General features: G+C 31.6%; 1 protein-coding gene across 3 annotated transcripts in view; it reads left to right on the top strand.

Annotated features, from left to right (window-relative positions):
- Nucleotides 1–21,016, top strand: part of LOC134721398 (cytoplasmic dynein 1 light intermediate chain 2-like) — a 29,164-nt gene that overhangs the window by 1,259 nt on the left and 6,889 nt on the right. Inside the window, exons 2-12 of one of the 3 annotated variants that reach the window (XM_063584375.1) lie at nucleotides 755–828; nucleotides 2,508–2,624; nucleotides 3,185–3,415; nucleotides 6,978–7,165; nucleotides 8,715–8,808; nucleotides 9,535–9,670; nucleotides 10,248–10,359; nucleotides 11,187–11,288; nucleotides 11,769–11,861; nucleotides 16,379–16,499; nucleotides 17,274–17,345. In XM_063584375.1, coding sequence (XP_063440445.1) covers nucleotides 755–828; nucleotides 2,508–2,624; nucleotides 3,185–3,415; nucleotides 6,978–7,165; nucleotides 8,715–8,808; nucleotides 9,535–9,670; nucleotides 10,248–10,359; nucleotides 11,187–11,288; nucleotides 11,769–11,861; nucleotides 16,379–16,499; nucleotides 17,274–17,345 — 1,340 coding nt within the window. Of the gene's footprint in view, nucleotides 1–754; nucleotides 829–2,507; nucleotides 2,625–3,184; nucleotides 3,416–6,977; nucleotides 7,166–8,714; nucleotides 8,809–9,534; nucleotides 9,671–10,247; nucleotides 10,360–11,186; nucleotides 11,289–11,768; nucleotides 11,862–16,378; nucleotides 16,500–16,976; nucleotides 16,998–17,273; nucleotides 17,346–21,016 lie in introns of all 3 variants that reach the window. The other 2 variants (XM_063584376.1, XM_063584377.1) reach the window with 2 other exon arrangements.

Below are 21,016 nucleotides of genomic sequence, written 5' to 3'. Positions count from 1 at the left end.
TAAAATCATGAGTCGACATTTCATCCACTTTATTTGAACTTTGGTGGATAGTTGTCTCATTGGCAATCTTACCTTAACTTCTTACTTTCATATAAGAAAAAAATTGTCTTTAGAAGCTGGATAAAAGCTTTGAAGATTGGTAAAATTGCAGTTTGTAATCATGGTTAATTTCAAAGAAACAACTTTTTTATCAAGTTTTTTTTCTCTTCCTGCGTTTGTTTTTTTTTTTAATAGAAAACATCAAAAACATTAGATTTTTGGCTAAATAAATTTGTTACTTCATTCATGTCATTAGAACATGATGAAAATTTGCTTTCGCCAATGTTTCGTTCATTTATTTAACATCATGCTCCTTTCTAAATTGGGAAATTTTGCTTCAGTTAGATAGCCAGATCATCATAGTGCACTGAATTCTTGTTAAACCCTATAGGCCAAAATAACCCTATATAACCATGCTTGTTCCAAAATGACAGAAAAAGGGTTAGGGTAGGTAGGGTTAGAGGAAACACATGTTTTAATTTTGTTTGCATTATTATCAATGATTACCAAGCAATACCAGCAATAAAGATGATCAGAGAGGACAATAAATAGGCAAATTTTAGTTGCTACATTTTAATATGTTATAATCTTGCATTTAGCTCTACTGTTTAAGATATTTTTAACACCATTAGAAGAATTTCCTACCTGCAATAAAAAAAATAACATATCTTGTAATAACAGTAATGATTGAACGTTTAACTTTGTTATATTTTAGGTCAACTATCTTGGGAGAAGTGCAGTCTAGCTCTTCAACAAATTTACCTACATCAAAATCTATTTTAGCTCTAGGTAAGTTTTATCATGTTTCTTTTGTATTGTAAAGATCTTACTTCAATTGCTGTACATTAAACATGAACAAAACCTGTGTTGAAAACCCAGACTCACAAGTTCTATTGTGACATCAACTTTCTGCAGTCCAAGGGAACCAGCACTGGTTTCCTGCATTAAAAAACTAGTTGAGAAGTTAATGAAAAATTCAAACATATGATCATTTCTAGCTTTATACTTTATACTGGTTTTTAGGATCATAAAAAAGACTATTTAATTCTACATGTACATATATTTATTAAAACATGCATATATATGTAAGCCAGGAGATTTAAGAATAAGAAATTACTACGGATCTGTGGCCTCATATTTTAGTTAATTGGTACCTAATAAATATTTGGTATGCCTTCAGGTTTAATACATGTACATGAACTTTAAGTTTAATTTGCCATGACAAATTTAATAATGTTTGGTTTGCAGTTGTATTTGCATTTGCACATTACTTGTCCCAACCCACTAAATCATTGTCTATTACATATACCTTTAAAATTTGCATAGTTTCCATGTTAAAGTTTTTGATAAGGTCAGTTAAAAGGGAACAACTCATGTAAAGTGATGATATACAAAGAAATGTATTAGCATTTTCACATCTAATTTTAATGGAGATTATATAACATGCCCCCTCATGATGGCTTATTGACTTAGAACTTTGCATAGTTTAAAGGCTTGAGTTTAGGTCTGTTTAAAAGTTACATAAAAGCAAGACATGTTTTGTGTCAACAGATAATCTGCATTTTTGCATACAAAAAATGCACAAATATAGATTGAGTGGCTAGTGTTTTCAGTATTGCCATACGTCATATTTAATAGTGTATTTACAATGAAGGTCCAAAAACTATTTTGCACAGTTTCACCAATTTCTTAAAAAAATTAGATAAATTGTGGGACAAAATTTTTTTGATAAAGGTAGATAACTGCTATAAGATTTCACCAAATCACTTAGATCTAAATCAGCCAAAAATTCCTGAGGATGTAAGGAAATAAAAATTTTGTTATTATCTTTATTGGATAAGGAGGAGATACCAACAAGTAAAAATAGAGTTTGGGAAGATAACTCTCACAAAAAAAGTCTTCAGCTTAACAAGATGAGTTTTCAAAATGCAATAACCGTTGGATATGATATCCAAATATCTAAGCGACATCATGTGAAACAACCTTATTCTGCAAGAAAAAGGTTTGGCAGAAGAAGAAAAAAATAAAAATATCAAAATGTCTCTCAACAGAAATTAAAAAGACCAAACTAGACTGCCATTGTCATCAATTTACAATTTTTTACTGTATGATGTCCCTGCCCCTCAACCAAATGTTATTAAACTTATTTGCATTATGTTTTTCAGTCTGCGTCAGAAAGTCCATCTATCCAGCTTCAGTTTAAAGTTTTTGATGTAGTTGGAAGTCCACTAAGCTTGAAATTAATACACATGTTACCCGTGTTATAAACTGTCTAATTTTAGAATCAAATTAACGTTTTGACCCCAATTTGATGGTCCACTGAACATAAAAACTTATAGTTTGAGTTTGTTATCCATATTCTATGGACACATTCTTGTTTTTTAATATGATATCTGTTTGATAGAGAAAACATAATTGTTACTTGTTTGTTGACAATTTGTTAAGTGGAGTATATATATTTGTTTTAGGAGACACAGAATGTGGTAAGACCACATTAATAGCCAAACTACAGGCTACTGAGGAGCCAAAGAAAGGCACCGGTTTAGAATATTATTATATAGATGTCAAAGATGAATATAGAGATGGTAGGTATTTTCATCGTAGCTTTGCAAGAAACATTTTAATGCACTGTCTGTTGTTGAAATAAAGATTCCATCACTGCAACAAGTGTATTACGATATTTTTCCACTCAAGGCAGTTAAATTTGAATATTTAAAGCGTGAGGCTTGTCGAGTTTTTAAATAATTTAAATTTAACTGGTGAGAGAAACAAGAAAAAGAAAGTGTCATTGTCATAGAGAATGGAACGGAACCCACTGGTAAACATTTCAACCAGACAGGGCACAACATTCACCACATGTCTTTCAAAGTCATCGAAGTCCTTAGGAGTAAAAAAGGGGATTTCTGATTCTCCACCTCAGAGCGCTAAAACCCATTGGAATCAACAGTTTATAGCATATGCAGTTAAAAAATAAAAATAAAAAATGGTTATTTTTTTTAAACTGCATTCCTCCTGACATAAAATTGAGACCAAGCAATGATACATAAATCGTTGCACAGATATAACACTAAGTATTTGGCTATTGGAACATAACTGTTGTCAGGTGAAGTAAAAGTTATATAACAATTATTTTGCTATGTTTCAGATCAAACTAGATTAGGAGTATGGGTATTAGATGGAGATACAACACACACTAGTTTACTTAAATATTGTATAACAGAAGAGAACTTTGAACATAGTCTAGTCCTATTAATGGCATCCATGTCACAACCTTGGTCAATATTAGAATCTTTAGATAAATGGGCAAATGTCTTACAACACCATATAGATAGGATGAAACTTCCACCAGAAGATAGGAGGGAATATGAAGAAAGTTGTAAGTTCTTTGTTTCCCTTGTACTCTGACCTCTTCATCAGTACAGATTACTCATGATGATGATATTCACTTTGAATGCTGTTGATTCTGGATGTATAACTGTGGATTCATTTATTTTCATGGGTACCAATTTCTTGAATTTTTCAATTTTGTAGTGTTGCCTAAGTATTCATACATTCACAAAGACAATTTTCAATTTGTTTAACAATTTAATTTGTGGTTTCCCTGTACCCATGAAATATTTGAATTTGTGGTTCCCCTGTACCCATAAAATATTAAAATTTGTGGTTCCCCTGTACCCATAAAATATTAAAATTTGTGGTTCCCCTGTACCCATACAATCCAAAAATTTTGTATCCAACATATTGATTTTTTTTCAAATAAAAATTCTTCATGTGAAAAAAGTTCTATTGTTGATTCAAAGACATGTGTGTCAGTGTAATATCATGAAAAACTTGGTAAAGTTAAACTAGTAATCAAGATTATCAAGTTGTGCACATTTGTATCTTATAAATTTATACAAAAAAAATATTATTGGGAAAACTTGCAATTATTTAATACATCAAAATTAATTGCATTAAAAAATCCATAGTATACAATCTAAATCATGTGTAAATTTTCTATTTGAACAAGTTTTAAAAACTCCTCTAAAATATGTTACAAAATACAATGTATATCATACTACAAATAAAAGAAACTGACAAAAATCTTTAATTTATGAATTTAATAAAAATTGATGACTCACAGCACCTGCTTTGTATCTATTCAAAAGTACAATATCATTTAGTTAAAGTCAATAGTAGGTAAGATAAGTTTACACAGTTCATTATTACACACTGTATAACTATGTGGGACCTGGAATCAATGGTATGTACCATCTGTAGCCTTCAAATTGATTACATATTTGTTATGGTCTTAACTGGAAAATATTCTTATGCTATATTTAGAAATTAATTTAGGTCAGTAAGTTTTGTCAACATGTTTGTTGTATTTTGTGTTAAAATCTGTTTCTTGAATTGGTAAATTCCTGATAGTTCAATTACAAGCTTAAACAGATTGTTTTGCCCCTTATATTTTGATTTGAAAAAGTAACCTTCACGCTTTCAAATGTGAATTGCAGATAAAATGTCTCTAGCGATGAAACAGCTGGTGAGGGAAAAAAATCTTTAATATCCAGCTGAGCATTCTTTTGTGTGACATAGAGTTAAAGTATTTGTTTGATTGTTATGGAACAGTTACATGGATGTGTCCTTTAGTACAGAAAAAAAAAGAGTTATCGAAACTTTTATGAATCATTGTATTTGACAAATGTTTGACTTCTACTTCTTCTACTTCTACTAAGTAATGACCGCCTTCAACACATTGAAGTTTACGTCACTTGTACTGCGCATTGCTTTGTGAAGACATATATACAGTGAAATATACAAATTTGTGATAATTAACAAAACAAAATTTTTTTACATAGTGGAAGTGCATATTTTTAATTTATTATTTTTAAAATATTAAGATAAAACTATTTACACATGATGAATTTATGGGCTGTAGGTGTAGTTTGAGACGGCTACTTTGAACGACTCTATAGAGTCGCTCATAACAATACTCAGGAGAGGGCTGTTCCAGATTTTAATTGTGCGTGGGAAAAATGATTGTTGTCTTATTTGTGTTCTGCAGGATGGAATTTGGTATGAGAGTGTGCACGTTCCTGGACTGTCTGAGCGGTTGAATTAATCTGTCTGTTTTTGTGATTGCAATGAGATGATATGTGATTTTATAGAACATGACCAGGCGTGCATCTGTTCTTCTGTTAGCAAGGTCTCTCCATTTCAAATGATCTAGCATGTCACTAACGCTTGAGGTGTTTCTGTGTCGGTTAGTGACATCTAGCAGCCCTTCTTTGTACCTTTTCTATTTTGTTAATATCCTCAGTAAAGTAAGGGTCCCAAACTGAACAGGCATATTCTAGTGATGGTCTGACTAAAGATTTATATGCCTGTTCCTTTACTGAGGTGGAACTGATGTTAAGATTCCTTCGAAGAAAACCTAGTGTGCTGTTGGCTTTATTGCAGATGTTGTTGATGTGACTTTGCCATTTGAGGTCTGATTGAATTGTCACACCTAGGTATTTCGCCTTATCGACATGTTCAAGAATGTGGCCATGTAAAGTGTAATTATAAACGAATGGATTTTTGTTTCGGCTGATGGACATGACATTACACTTGTCAGGATGAAAAGCAATTTTCCATGTATTTTCCCAAATGCCTAGTGTGTTGAGGTCTTTTTGAAGGGTTTCGCAATCACTGTTTGATTTTATTACCAGATATGCAATGGTGTCATCTGCAAATAGGTGTATGGTGGAATTTAGCCCAACTGGTATGTCGTTAATATAAAATAAAAAGACTTGGGCCCAGAACAGATCCTTGAGGCACTCCGGACTTTACAGGGACATAGCCTGAAGTCTCACCCTCTAGAATGACTGCTTGGGCACGACATGATAAGAAGCCCTGTATCCATGCATTTGTTTTCCCCTGTATCCCATAATAATTTAATTTGTGTGTTAACAAGTTATGACTGACTTTTTCAAAAGCTTTGGAGAAATCCATTATAAGTACATCTGTTTGTTTTGAGTTTTCCATATTTTTAGTGACATCATCTACAAATTCCAAAAGTTGAGTTTCACAAGATCTGTTTTTTCGAAAGCCGTGTTGTAGGGGATACAGGATGTTATGTTTGTCTGCGTGTGTCATGATTGCGCTAACTACAACGTTAACATGTTCCATAAGTTTACAACATATACATGTCAAAGAAATAGGTCTATAATTCTCTGGATTATATTTGGAACCTTTCTTATAGATGGGTGAAACATGTGCAGTACGCCAGTCAGTAGGGACTTCGCCAGTGTCTAATGATTTTTGGTATATAAGGCATAGTATTGGTGAAATTTCATGTGCTAACTCCCTAAGGAGACGTGGCCTAAGTTCGTCTGGTCCACTTGCCTTGGATGGATTTAAATTTAGAAGTAATTTTGAGATACCTTGGATGGTGATATTTATGTCAAGCATGTAGGGTACGCTGTTTTCTGTTGCATGTATTCATTGTTTTCAAATTCAGTAGCAGTGATTTTGTTTGGTTCTGAGAAAACTGATTGAAACTGCCTGCTTAAGTGATGTTATGCCACTGTAGTCAGTTTTTTTTGCTTTTAATATAGGACCAACATTTTTTCATGTTGGAAAATTTGTTTTCATCTGGTTTTGGTGTTACAATATTTTCAATGTATTGCCAGTATGATTGTCTGAGTTGTTTTTGTACCTGATGTTTAATTTGCTTATACTTGTTTCTCATGTTGTCATTTCCAGACTTTTTCATCTTTTTATAAAGTCTGTCTCTCTTTTTCATTAATTTTCTTGTTGACTAGCATACATAAAAACATACATTCTAACTACATGAACATTTGAACTGTGAACAATTTACCAAACATTTTTTTCAAACTTAACCTCTATATTAAAAAAGTAGGCACAATAAAATACCAGTTTCAAACATGAATTTTGTAAATTCTATTTTGTAGTGGTACGATACTTCCAAGAATATGTAGAACCCGTGGAGGGACAGACAACACAGTCTGCTCCACGTAGAGATCACAATCCTCTACATCCACCAGCAGTACATAGCGATAGTGACAAAGTACAGTTACCACTTGGTGAAAATTCACTAACACACAACCTAGGTATTCCAATTGTAGTAGTTTTAACACAGGTAAGTTAAAGTTTAAAGTGGATTCAAATCTGTTTTCGGGCTCTGGGCAAACTTTCCATAGCAGTTGGATTATTTAATATTGTTATGCCCTGTAGCTAGAGGAAGTGGCATTTCAGTTTACTTTTGTTTTCATGTTTGGAAATTGATTCTGTTCTCTTAACTCTAGTTTGCCTCTCCTAAATGTTAGGAAACTTTTACTCAATGCTTAATACCAGAAAACACAGATCAAATTGAAGTGTCACTTTTACCATTCTCATGTCAGATCATTGAAATTTGCAGCTTGCTAACTCTACTTGATCTTGCCTAAACCAAATGTTATGAAACTTATGCACTAGGCTTATTACCTCCAAACACTGATCAAGTTGGAATTCGGGTGGCATTTCTTTCACTGTTGAGTTATGTCCCTTTATTAATGGAAATATTTTTTGTTTGTACATACTTTAATTATTTTATTGTCTTATGATTTTTTTTTTATTAAAATGTTGACATGAAAAAGAGATCACAATTTTTTGGTTGATTGAAACAAAACATCAGAAGAAACTAAAGGGAAGGAATTTGATATTGTTAATTTAGAGCTGCAGACATTCATGCACTCATTTGATTATGGTATTTTATATAATTGTTCCGCAAAATCTTATATAAAATAATCATTTTTGTCGAGCCTTCGACTTTAGTCGAAAAAGCGAGACTAAGCGATCCTACATTCCGTCTTCGTCGGCGGCGTCAACAAATATTCACTCTGTGGTTAAAGTTTTTGAAATTTTAATAACTTTCTTAAACTATACTGGATTTCTACCAAACTTTGACAGAAGCTTGTTTATGATCATAAGATAGTATCCAGAAGTAAATTTTGTAAAAATAAAATTCCATTTTTTCCGTATTTTACTATAAATGGACTTAGTTTTTTCTGCAGGGAAACAAAACATTCACTCTGTGGTTAAAGTTTTTAGAATTTTAATAACTTTCTCCAACTATCCTGGGTTTGTACCAAACTTGGACAGAAGCTTGTTTATGATCATAAGATAGTATCCAGAAGTAAATTTTGTAAAAATAAAATTCCATTTTTTCTGTATTTTACTATAAATGGACTTAGTTTTTTCTGCGGGGAAACAAATCATTCACTCTGTGGTTAAAGTTTTTAGAATTTTAATAACTTTCTCAAACTATCCTGGGTTTGTACCAAACTTGGACAGAAGCTTGTTTATGATCATAAGATAATATCCAGAAGTAAATTTTATAAAAATAAAATTCCATTTTTCTGTATTTTACTTATAAATGGACTTAGTTTTTCTGCGGGGAACCATTACATTCACTCTGTGGTTAAAGTTTTTAAAATTTCAATAACTTTCTTAAACTATCCTGGGTTTGTACCAAACTTGGACAGAAGCTTATTTATGATCATAAGATTGTATCCAGAAGTAAAGTTTGTAAAAAGATTACTCCGTTTTTTTCTGTAATTTACTTTTAAATGGACTTAGTAACAATAGGCGAGACACTGGGTTCCGCGGAACCCTTACAAATTTTGTTAATTTTGTGTGTTATTTTTCAGAGTGATGCAATCTCAAAGTTAGAAAAAGAGCATGACTACAGAGAAGAGCATTTTGATTTTATTCAACAGCATGTTAGGAAATTTTGTTTAAAATGTATCCTTTTATTATTTGTTCATTGTGGCATTTTACTCATTCATAATACCTTCAAATATGGTATAAATGGGGTCAAAAGAAAAAGTGACTTATTACTTGATTGTCTTTTTTTTTTTAAATAATTCCTATGTATAAAATCTATAGTTTCTAATTTAAGGAGTTTCCACCTAACAGATTTTTTTTTTAATGCTTGCCTGAGAAAAATAGAGTTACTCATAAAATAATTAATCTTGAAGTTTTGATTGATGGTGTCATGCACGATTAAACTTTTTTATGATTTGCTATTTGTAACACATGAATACTTTCAAAAAGCTTCAATTCTTCATAGTTAGGCAACTGTGGGATCCTTCATAATAGGCAACACATTTTAACATTGTATTCCTTATAATAATAAGGAATTGGGGTATGGTTGCCAATGAGACAACTATCCATCATAGTTCTAATTATTTATTGGAAATCGTATGGCCTTCAACAATGAGAAAATCCATACTGCATAGAAATGGGTTGAGTCACTTCATGTACATCAATTAAGTTTACAGGGATAGTTTTGAGGAGTAAAAGGTTCTCTGATATGTAATGTATGGCCTTGAAACCTGTCATTGTTTGTGCAGGTGTGTGTTTAAAGTTTTTGGATTGTTTCTATATTATATCTGTAAAATTATAGAAGTTTACTCTAAATTTCATTTGAATTTAATATATTTCAATTTTCCTTGACCAGTAACTTAGATGGTGCTTCTTTGGTGTACACATCAGTGAAAGAAGAAAAGAATTGTGATTTATTATATAGATATTTAGTACATAGAATTTATGGTTTCCCATTTGATATGCCTGCGTATGTTGTAGAAAAAGATAGTGTATTTGTGTAAGTTAGTTTTAATTTGGCTCTATATATAATAAACTTGTCTTACTTTAGAAATATAGAGGCAAAAAGATGTGGTATGATTACCAAATGAGACAAAAATCCACAATAAAATCAAAGATGTAGAATTAAGCAAATGAGCTAAACCCAATACTAATAGTCAAGTGTAAAAGACCCTGTCATGAAGAAATGTAAAACAATTTGAATGAGGAAACCAAAGACTGATTTATGTACAAAACAATAAAAGAAAAACAAATGTGATCTTATCTTTATCTGATTTTGGATATGATTTGTGTGTTCTTTGAAATGAAATGTATTTTTATAACCAATTAATGCATGATACATAAATGCTTTCAAGTCAGGATGTTGCCTTGTGATAAAAGCTGAGTTTAAAGCCTTTTGAACATTTTTAGATTTTGTTTGCTTACATTTTTCAAGTGCTCTCTAAATAAACATAAGATATACATAAAATTAAAAAGCATTCAGTTTTAGTAAGTCTTAATGTGTGATTAGCCAACTTTGTTTGCCAACTAATTTTCATAATCTGCAATTATACTTAAATGATGCTTATCTTTTACAGTCCAGCAGGCTGGGACAATGAGAAAAAAATTAGTATATTATTTGAAAATTTACACAATATGAAACCAGATGATGCATATGAAGATAAAATAGCCAAACCAAAAGTAGGAAAGGTATGTCAGTCAGTTTATACAGGGAATTATCATATACAATATTGTTGTTGTGGTTAGTAACTTGTTTGATAGTGTTCTGTATGATCCCACATTCAGCAGGCAAACTAAACAGGTCAAGTATTGAAAATTAAGAAAGAAATTGAGTGCTATGTATAAAAAAAGAAGATATGGTATGATTACCAATGAGACGACTCTCCACAAGAGACCAAATGACACAGAAATTAACAACTATAGGTCACTGAACAGCCTTCAACAATGAGCAAAGCCCATACTCCATAGTCAGCTATAAAACACTGAAATAACAATGTAAAACAATTCAAATGTGAAAATTAATGGTCTAATTTATGTACAAAAAATGAACGAAAAAACAAATGCATATTTTACAAATAGTGACAAACATATATAAATTTTTTTTTCATTTTTCGCACACAAAAATCCATTTCTGTCAAAAAGTTTCATTGAAAGAAAACTCATTCCCAGTATATTTAAGTGAAACCTCATTCTACACACTAGGAGTAATCGCACAAGCAATATTTTTATACAAATAATGAGATTTGAACAGAGTTGGAAATGGTTATAATATTCATCTGGAAATTCAAGTACTATGTTTTACTTTAAATATAGATTTAATGGTTAATAACAAAAGTCATAAACAATATGGAATTTGTCAATATTCTTGTATTATGGTTCCTGCTCTTAAGGAAAATGTGTCGGGAGTTGCATAATGTTGAAAACTGGAAAGGACTATTTTCCTTGATATGAAATTGATTGTCCTTTTAGATAAAATTTAAAAAGTAAAAACATGAAAAATTCTTTTTTTTTTACAGCAAATCCAGAGAGATGCAGAAGTAGCAGTAGAAGATGAACAAGTATTCTTACTGAAACAACAAACAACATTAAATAAAACACCAGCACCAGGCCCAGGAGGGGTGGGTACTCTTAAGAACACATTTTGCTTGAACTGCATAAAAGAATCAAAGTTTTCAATCCGATTAAAAAACAGATTTATTTGTCTGAGCTTGGCTTACATCTGTATGAAATGTCTGGACGCAGGTTCTGTAAAATAATCAGACTGCAAAATATTCATACTTTTTAACCAGTTACTTAAAATTGCATTTATTCAGAATACTATATTTTAATCAAGATAGAGGAATTAAGAAAATCATATTCGGTTACCAATATGCTTCTATTTGAAAACTGCTACATTCTAGCTTCAATTTAGCACTCTATCTTTGATAAGATGGCTTGCCTGAGAGTTGCCTAAATTTTTGGATTAAAATAATTCAGTTGTACTGTTATGGAGTTTAATTTTTAATATTTTAAAATCAATGAAAACTGGCTCTTTTTAAATAGAAGCTTTTGTAATAGGCTCAATAGGTAGTAAAACTAACAATAACAAAAAATTACAGGAATCTCCTCAGCGGCCCCCAGCAGGTACGTCTACAACCACTCCGCCAAGACAACAACAGACGACACCACAGTCTACAGCATCACCTAAAAAGGTTAGTATTATAGTTATATCATGGTCAGGCACAAATCACATGTGTTTATTTGAATGTATCAGTATATTACAAATGCAGATGGTAGATAAGTTTTCAGTTTTAGCTTAAGACTTCTAATAAAAGTGAATATTTAAGAGTGAAATCTTCTAATTATTACTGGGTTTTTTCTAGCATTTTTTTATTTGTAAAGTTGAGCCATTGTTCCAAAGTTCCATAATAAATTGAATGCTGTGAAACAATTCACCTTTATAATTGTTAGACCAGAATGAAATGAGAAGTTCAAATAAATTTCGTTAAGTTCTGTATTAAAGTCAGTTTACATCAAGATAGTCATTAAACCTCAGTAAAATAGTCTTAAAAGGACCATTTAAAAATGAGAGCATGCATTGGCTATCATCAGCATTTTGTAATTCACTGGAAGCACTTTTTATTTGCAATTAAATGAAAGATATTCATGTTGGAAAATGACTGGTTTACTTTTGTAATCATAATTTTGACAATAAATTTCAACCATGATTAAGAAGTGATATTTTCTTTCACTCAAAAAAAAAGAAAAATAATCTTTATTTTTTTGTAAAACCAGTATTTTATTTATTTGTATCTTACATGCATTGTATTTGTTTTTTGTATTAATACCTGTGAATAAAACTTTACTCTAAGTTATCATCATAAGTATGCAAAATCTTTAGAATTTGGAATTTTCTAAACAAATGTTTTGATAAATTTTTCAACAGTAATTTGAAACACCAAAATTAAGCAGAAAATGATGGTATCTTAGTCAAGAGTAATTGTTTGTATTGTTTTGTTTACTTTGTTATGATTTGTTTTTCGTATATTTTTGTTGACATTAGTATTTTATGTTTATTTCCTGTAGCGCCTGGTAAGTCTGTGTACTAAACAACATAGTGTGTCTCTACTAATTCTGTAGCCTGTATATATATATACAGCATGTATATCACCGCTGGCATGTTATCTTGTGATAACTGTTCCACTTCTTAGCCTACATAAATAATTTGCCCTCCCCGTCTGGATAGAAGTTGAATTTTTAAACACTTTCCAAAGACGTTCAGTATTTTATAATGTATAATGTCAAACTATTAACCTTTTTAACAGTCAGGTACTTGAACTTTTTGTATATTTCCTTATCACAACTGTTCAACTTTCAACATGCATGAATTAACACCAAAAAAAGTATTTAAAATGTACTATGTTTCAATTAAGTTACAAGAAAATATTTGAAATACCACCTCTGTTTAACTTTAAGTTAAATCTTTAAATAACACATCTTGCATCTGACCTAAGATGAATTTCCTGCCACATAAAAAAATATTGAATATTTTATATTATGGCTGGCACAAGAGAACAAACATATTTCTTCTGCCTTTTATATTTTATATCTTCAACTTATAACTTATCTTTTATGTATACCATACCACTAAGAAAAGCCTTTAATTGTACAAATAAAATTTCACTCTTTCTTATCATACTTCTCTTTTCAATTGTATTGACTATGTTACATCCTGAAGAAATTAAGTAATATCTGTCCATTTATTTACAAAACAAATAGTGTTAATGGTGAAAAACTAACTTTAAATTAGAAAAAGATTTATAGTCTGATTATTTGAATGGTTTGCCACTGCATCTCCATCTTAGAATGTACAAGCATAGAACTCTCCTCTTGCTGTTAACTTTGTATATTCTTTTTAGGTAGAAATTGTAGAATGCTACTACATTATGTATCTACAGTATAGTCTGTAGAATTCAGCCATTGATACGTATAAAAGATAATACACATTTTTGCATCACTGCATAGTTACTGTGAAATTTATAATCAATGTTTTTTTCTGTTATTACTTAGTTTAGACTATCAGTGACATTAGGTATTCAAAAGTTCCAAACTTACATATGAAAATAAGAAGAGGTGATATTATTGACAATGAATGAAACACAAATATGATGTACTGCAACAGATAACAATGCTCCTGACTTGGGACAGGCATATACAGAGCGTCTTTTGGTTGTTTTTTTTGACAAAAAACTATTCTGCATTTATTTGTATGAAAAAATCATACACATCAGAGAAGAAGTCTTCCTACCAAATTTTCATTTTGTATTTTATATAGAGAAAGGTTAGTTTAAATGTGTGCTTAAAAGATGTTACTATTAAAATGTGTGTTTTGTATAAATGTGGAGTTGTTCATAAATCCTGTATAAAACAGAGATTCAATTAACAAAACTACAGAGTTGTGTTTATTATTGGTGAAAATGTGGATTTTAAAAGTATTAATTTTAATACAATATAACACTAAAACTTATTAGGTTTTGTATGGTTTATATTTGGAATTTGGTGTACTATAACAAGTTTTTAAAACTTTTAATAGATTTAAACCAGCATTTAATTACTATAATGTTAACCATATCATATATATAGAACCCTATTGCAAAATGAATGAAATACGATTTGAAAATAAAATCTAGTCAGGTTTGGTTTTTTTGCCATGGTTTGTTGTATTATTGTAGTAAAATATAATATTGCAGTGGCTAGTTTGATTTTGCAAGAACTTATCTGCCTGATTTGTAAATAATTAGTGAGTCTAAAATAGAAAATAATATAGTATTTTATTATTACCTGGATAAAATTTATTAGAAGTCAATATCTTTGGTTTCTCATGTTTCAAAGGTTCAGAACTCGAATATGAAAGACCAATAGGACAGTTACATTTTATTGGATATTAAACTTTATCATTTCATTTGCAGTTATAAAAACTTATGAATACTTTTAAATAACTATTAAAAATAATAATGCTATGAATACATTTTTTTAATTACAATTATCAATTTTGCCAGACGATTTAAAGTGATTCCTATACATATTGGAAGAGAATATTACAGGGAAAAAAAGAATTCTATTTCTTGTAGTAATCCTGTTCCATTTTTAGCTCACCTGACCTGAAAGGTCAAGTGAGCTTTTCTCATCACTTGGCGTCCGTCGTCCGTAAACTTTTACAAAAATCTTCTCCTCTGAAACTACTGGGCCAAATTTTACCAAACTTGGCCACAATCATCCTTGGGGTATCTAGTTTAAAAAATGTGTCCGGTGACCTGGCCATCCAACCAAGATGGCCGCCATGGCTAAAAATAGAACACAGGGGTAAAATGTATATTTTGGCTTATATCTTTGAAACCAAAACATTTAGAGCAAATCTGACATGGGGTAAAATTGTTAATCAGGTCAAGATCTATCTGCCCTAGAATTTTCAGATGAATCGGACAATCCGTTGTTAGGTTGCTGCCCCTGAATTGGTTATTTTAAGGAAATTTTGCAGTTTTTGGTTATTATCTTGAATACTATTATAGATAGAGATAAACTGTAAACAGCAATAATGTTCAGCAAAGTAAAACCTACAAATAAGTCAACATGCTCAAATTTGTCAGTCAACCCCTTTAGGAGTTATTGCCCTTTATAGTCAATTTTTAACAAATTTTCGTCAGTTTTTGTAACTTGTATAAAAATCTTCTTCTCTGAAACTACATGGCCAAATTAAACCAAACTTGGCGATAATTATCTTTGTGGTATATAGTTTGAAAAATGTGTCCGATGACACCGCCTATCAAACAAAATGGCCGACATGGCTAAAATTAGAACATAGTGGTAAAATGCAGTTTTTGATTTATATCTTTAAAAGTAAGACATTTAGGGCAAATCTTTCAAGATTTAAATGTCCATCAGAATAATATCTATCCCCTCGCAAATTTTCAAATGAATCTGACAACTGGTGATTGGGTTGCTGTCCTAAAATTGGTAATTTTAAGGAAATTTTGCAGTTTTTGGTTATTATCTTGAATACTATTATAGATAGAGATAAACTGTAAACAGCAATTTTGTTCAGCTAAGTAGGATCTACAAATAAGTCAACATGATAAAAATTGTAAGAGTACCCCTTAAGGAGTTATTGCCCTTTATAGTCAATTTTGAACAAATTTTCGTCATTTTTGTAACTTGTACAACAATCTTCTTTTCTAAAACTATGGGCCATATTAAACTAAACGTGACCACAATCATCACTATGGTATCTATTTAAAAAAAGTGTCTAATGACCCCACCTACCAACCAAGATGACCGACATCAGTAAATACAGTAACAGGTGAGCGACACAGGCTCTTGAGAGCCTCTAGTTAATAGATAAATTTATCCATTTCTGCATTTACAGTAGTTTTTCTCTGACAGGTATTGGTATTTAAAAAAAGGCTTCCAAGAAATGATAGTTTTATGATTTAGAAAATATATGCCGATCCTTCGGAATCCTTTAATTATGATCACACTTTTGTTTCAGAATGAATATATATGTAATGGTGTGTTTTCTAAAAAAATCAAACTATTGGAGAAGACGTTACATAATTGTAAAACTTGTGGCGAAACCATTTGTCATTTTGAACAATAAAATATGTTTACACTAAACTATTTTTTTCAATGGTTTTTATTCTCTGTACTTTTTGATAATGAATTGTATTTTCAGATGGAGGGAGCCAAACCTGGTACAGCACCTGGAAGTGAAGGAATGCTGGCTAATTTCTTCAACAGTCTACTCAATAAAAATCCTAAAGGAGGCGGCACACCAGTAGCTGGAAATAAAGCAGGTAAGTTAAAGGATAGGATAGGTGATTTAGAAATCTAGAATATATAAAGCTGAATTTGTGATCTCAAGGTGCATTAAGATTGAATACAACTCATTACATTTTAGAACAGTCTTAGTTTTCTTTCTAATCCCAGTTGACACCATAGATCTTGTTACAATTTAATCTCCTTATGTCACCTCATTGTTAGAAAAGACTAAGAATAATATAAAGGATTGCTGTTCTAAATGCAGAATTCACAAAAATCACCATCAGTGTGTTTTCTCAGAGAATTCCCATCTGATATTCTGCTACTTATGTCTATCATTAAGTTCATGTGTACCTTAATTTATAGTACTATAGGTTAATAAGATAAAGTGGGTCAACTTCTTCATGAATGTTGAATAGTTCTTATATGCATGTTTAATTGTTGTCATATGTTTTGTTAATCAAAACATTTATGCTGGTCTTAAGTTATAAATCTGTTTTCTTATATACTAGCAAATTCACCTCCAACTCCAGGTAACATTTAAAATTTTAAATTAAATCCCAGATTTTTTTTCTTTTGATTTATTTGGGTTTTTTGAATGTTTTTGGTGGTGAAAGATTTTTTTTTAAATTCTGCTGACATTTCAAACTATCTTTTAAGCAAAACAGAACGGTGAATAAAAAAAGCTTTTGCTTGTAGCTCCTCCGGTCCAAACAGAGATATATTTATTTCAAACAATGACTAGAAATCTACAGAGCAAATACTCAAGCAGTTTGGCTTTGTTTCATGTGTGCTTGGCATGGTTTTAGGTTTAGGTGGAAATCCTACCAGAATTAGTCTGCATGCAGCCTTGGATGGGGACGTAAAATTACGGACCCGAGGTAAAATAGAAGTGTAGGCTTTAAGTATGTGCTTGTGTTCTGCTTAATCAGCATGGAACTAGGCTACTTAGATAGATGATGAATTTCTTTCTGTGTGATAGTTCTTGTACTGAATAACCATTTTTATGTGTGTGATTTGAATAAAAATGTATAAATAAGAGAAAATGGGGAGTATATATCAACCAGACTGCATTTTGATGAATGACCTGGGGAAAAAAACTCTTGAGGTTAACATACAGTCTTGAAAAATAGTCTCTATACAATTTGTCAAAAATTTTGCAAAGTGTTTAGAAAAGGTACATAAACACCTTTTACAAAGACTTTCTAAGATCACACACAAACACTTTATAATCTGTAAAATTCTCACAAAAATTTAAATATCACGAAAAAATAACTAATACTAGGTTCCTCCTGACTTGAGACAGGCAAATGTACAATACAAATGCATAGATATCTTTTTTATTAATTTATTTTTAACAATTCTACTGTTAATATCTTTTTTATTAATTTATTTTTAACAATTCTACTGTTAATAGGTGCTGTGTTATTTAACACTAATACTTAACTATCTAATGGAAAAACAAAACATTTGAAAACTTGTTTCATAATTGGACTCACTATTCTATCCAATCATTTCTTAGTAATTTGGGGAAAATGTAGCTTAGTCACAATAACACATTAAGACATGAAAGCAGTTTGAAGCGTTGATTTATGAATAGTTTTTATTTTGAAAATATAACAGTTCAGACATTTTTTGAAATTTTTACGCCCTTATTATGGGTTCGACGACTTACAGAAAAGAGCGACGATTTACAGAAAAGAACCGAAAAGGACCGAAAAGGACCAAAAAGAACCGAAAAGGACCGAAAAGAACCGAAAAGGATATCGATTTTTTTGTAATAGAAGGAAATAAGCAAATTGCATTTAATCATTGAAACCTTATACTGTGACAGAATAATTTTAACTCACATGTATGTGGAAATTACTGGTAGGGTAGGATGCCTAACTTATAGAATAGAAAAATAGAAAATATTTTTTTATTCACCAAATAAGGGCCCCTAGGAGGGCATATAGCATACAAACAATAACATATGCAATACACAGACAATAGATATTTAATATGAGTAATAAAAAAATACTACAGGAAACACGAAACAAAATAATAGCAATATACTAGTACTATTATAATTCAATTAATACCAGTGTTGACATTGACTTATGTGCTGCAGGTTTATTAGTGTATTTTACCTATAAAAAGAAAAACAAGAAGTATAAGTAGGTAGTGCTGAGAAATATATATACACATATAAATACATTAAATTACACACAGTTTTTTTTTTTAATAAATTTACTGCACGCGTTGCCGTTTTAGCGTAGTTGTCCTATCAGCCAGTTTCCTTTTCCTCTGACCTTTCTTCTTTCCTTTCGACCTAGCTTCATTAACCACTCGTCTGCCATCTGTTGACTTAACCAATTTGGTCTTCATACGGTATCGGCGGAACCTGGCAAAGTATTTGTACCTTTCCATTAAAGTTTTGTTTGCCCAAACATGCCTGTCAATCTTAAAATGTTCGTGTGTGCTCGCAAGCGTATAAGGTCCTCTTCCTATCACTGCTCTCCGTAAATCTTTATAGTTTGCCTCTACCATGTCTGTCATCTTTATCACAAAGTCAACTAATGACTGAGGCTTCCAATCAACAGCTATCTTCAGAACATGATTGTACGATTCACTATTATTGTTAGTCCACTCTCTTTCAATTCTTCCCGCATTTTGTGGCTCATATATTTTCCCTTTAAGGACTGGCTTCAAAACCGTTGAAAAGTAGCCTTTCAATGATGGAAATTTCTCCTTACAGAATTCTTCGACTTCTTCACACTTTTCTTCAAAAACGGCACTATCGTCTGCATTAGATATGCCATTTCTTCCAAAAATGCGTTGCTCGATATCTAATCTGTCCTTTCTGTGCATCCCAACTCCATTTTTCATCTTTTCTGAAAGGTTTAGTTTCAAATGCCGTGTACATAATACATGAGTTGCTTCTGGAAAACTTTTGACAATGGCTTTAACTAAAGATCCTTCTTGATCGGAACCAATGACCAATTCCGAGGTGTCCACATCCGCGAGTTTGGTCTTAAGATGCGAGAAAAATATACTATACGTATCAAAATGCGAACAGTCGTGTAAAAACATGGGTCCGACAAATAAAGGCGGTTCTCCTGTTTCAATCTTTGTGACAGAAAGTTGTTTGAAAACAGATGGTGTCACATGAATGTCACAAATGTTAAATGTTTTGTCGAAACCCAAAAGAGTTTGTCCACTGCAGCACAAGTTCACAACGTCCTTCATCATTTCTTCCGTATACAGGATAACGCACGGTGTTTTACCTGGAGAATGAGCCACATGCTTAATTAAACTGTGTCCTTTCTGCATCATATTTTCTATAGTTTGTATGTTATCTGCCATATTTCCACGGTTTCCTGTTACGCCAGTTATATTCCGAATTTCTTTCTTCTTATCGCGGTATTTTTTGTCACGAATCTGTCTTGGTGCCGAAGGCCCGGTTGCTTCATCACTACAGTTGATTAACAATTTATTATATGCATTTTTTGGACGCATGGTCTTCACAAGTTCTCCCATTTCTTCAAATAACAGTGCTGGAGTTCGAACGAATTCACTTCCTTTCTTTGAATTGCCATGAGCAGAAAAACCAGGGTGTTTGCCTTTATATTCCACGACAGCCGCATTGAAGTTGATATCAAATGAAGGAGGTGCTTTTCCGACCCATGTTACTCTTTTCTTGTATGACTGTTGCTTAAGAGTGGAGTAGCTACGACTGATTTCCACGATTTTTTCATCGGCGGGCTGAGGATCCACTGGAATGAATTCTTTCTTCTTGTTTATTTGCTTTTCAGTACAAAATATACCCTGTCTACATACAACAGCTTTTAGCTTACCATCATCTTGAACAACATAATATGTCTTAGGTGTTGACCCAGATGAACTAATCCAGACCCCACAGTCATCGGAAAATTCACTACGTAAGTTATTAACTCGTCTTGCAATGTTTCTGGAGTTGTCAATTGTAAAACATACGTTGTCTTTCTTTCCTTCTGGGATACCATGTCTAACATCTTTTGATTTCAGTTTATTTAAAAGTTCCTCTAAATTTAAAAACTCTCCGTATCTTAATTGTTCTTCTGTTTGAAACATACAAGAATTTGATACTTCATCGAGAGAATCGTCTTTTTCGGCGTCATCTGAACTGTCATTGTCTTCATTCTCCAGGTTTTCTTTTGCCTCATCTGACCCATTGCTCCTTTGGTTATGAAAGAAACTAAAATTGTCTGACAAAACTGATTGATCAAGGGAACTGTTGTGCGTATTGCTACTGCTTTCATCTGGATCACTTTCACCAAATATATCCGTAACAGTTCTTTCTGCAGATTCACCAGTTTCGTCTTCAGTCTTTGGTTTTATGCTGTAAAAAACAATACATGTCTTAATAGAATAAGAATGAACCAACGCGCCATATGGTATCATAAAACACAGATGACACATCACGAACAAGTATACTACTAGTATTTAAAATTGAACAATATATTCACTTGATGAACAACTAAATAGCTAGAAATTGTATTTTATTATGGTGTAAAAGCGGCATCACCCTTAA

Source organism: Mytilus trossulus, chromosome 6, assembly GCF_036588685.1.
Source record: "Mytilus trossulus isolate FHL-02 chromosome 6, PNRI_Mtr1.1.1.hap1, whole genome shotgun sequence".
In the NCBI taxonomy this organism is placed as follows: Eukaryota; Metazoa; Mollusca; class Bivalvia; order Mytilida; family Mytilidae; genus Mytilus; species Mytilus trossulus.
This window is presented reverse-complemented; position numbering and strand designations above follow the sequence as displayed.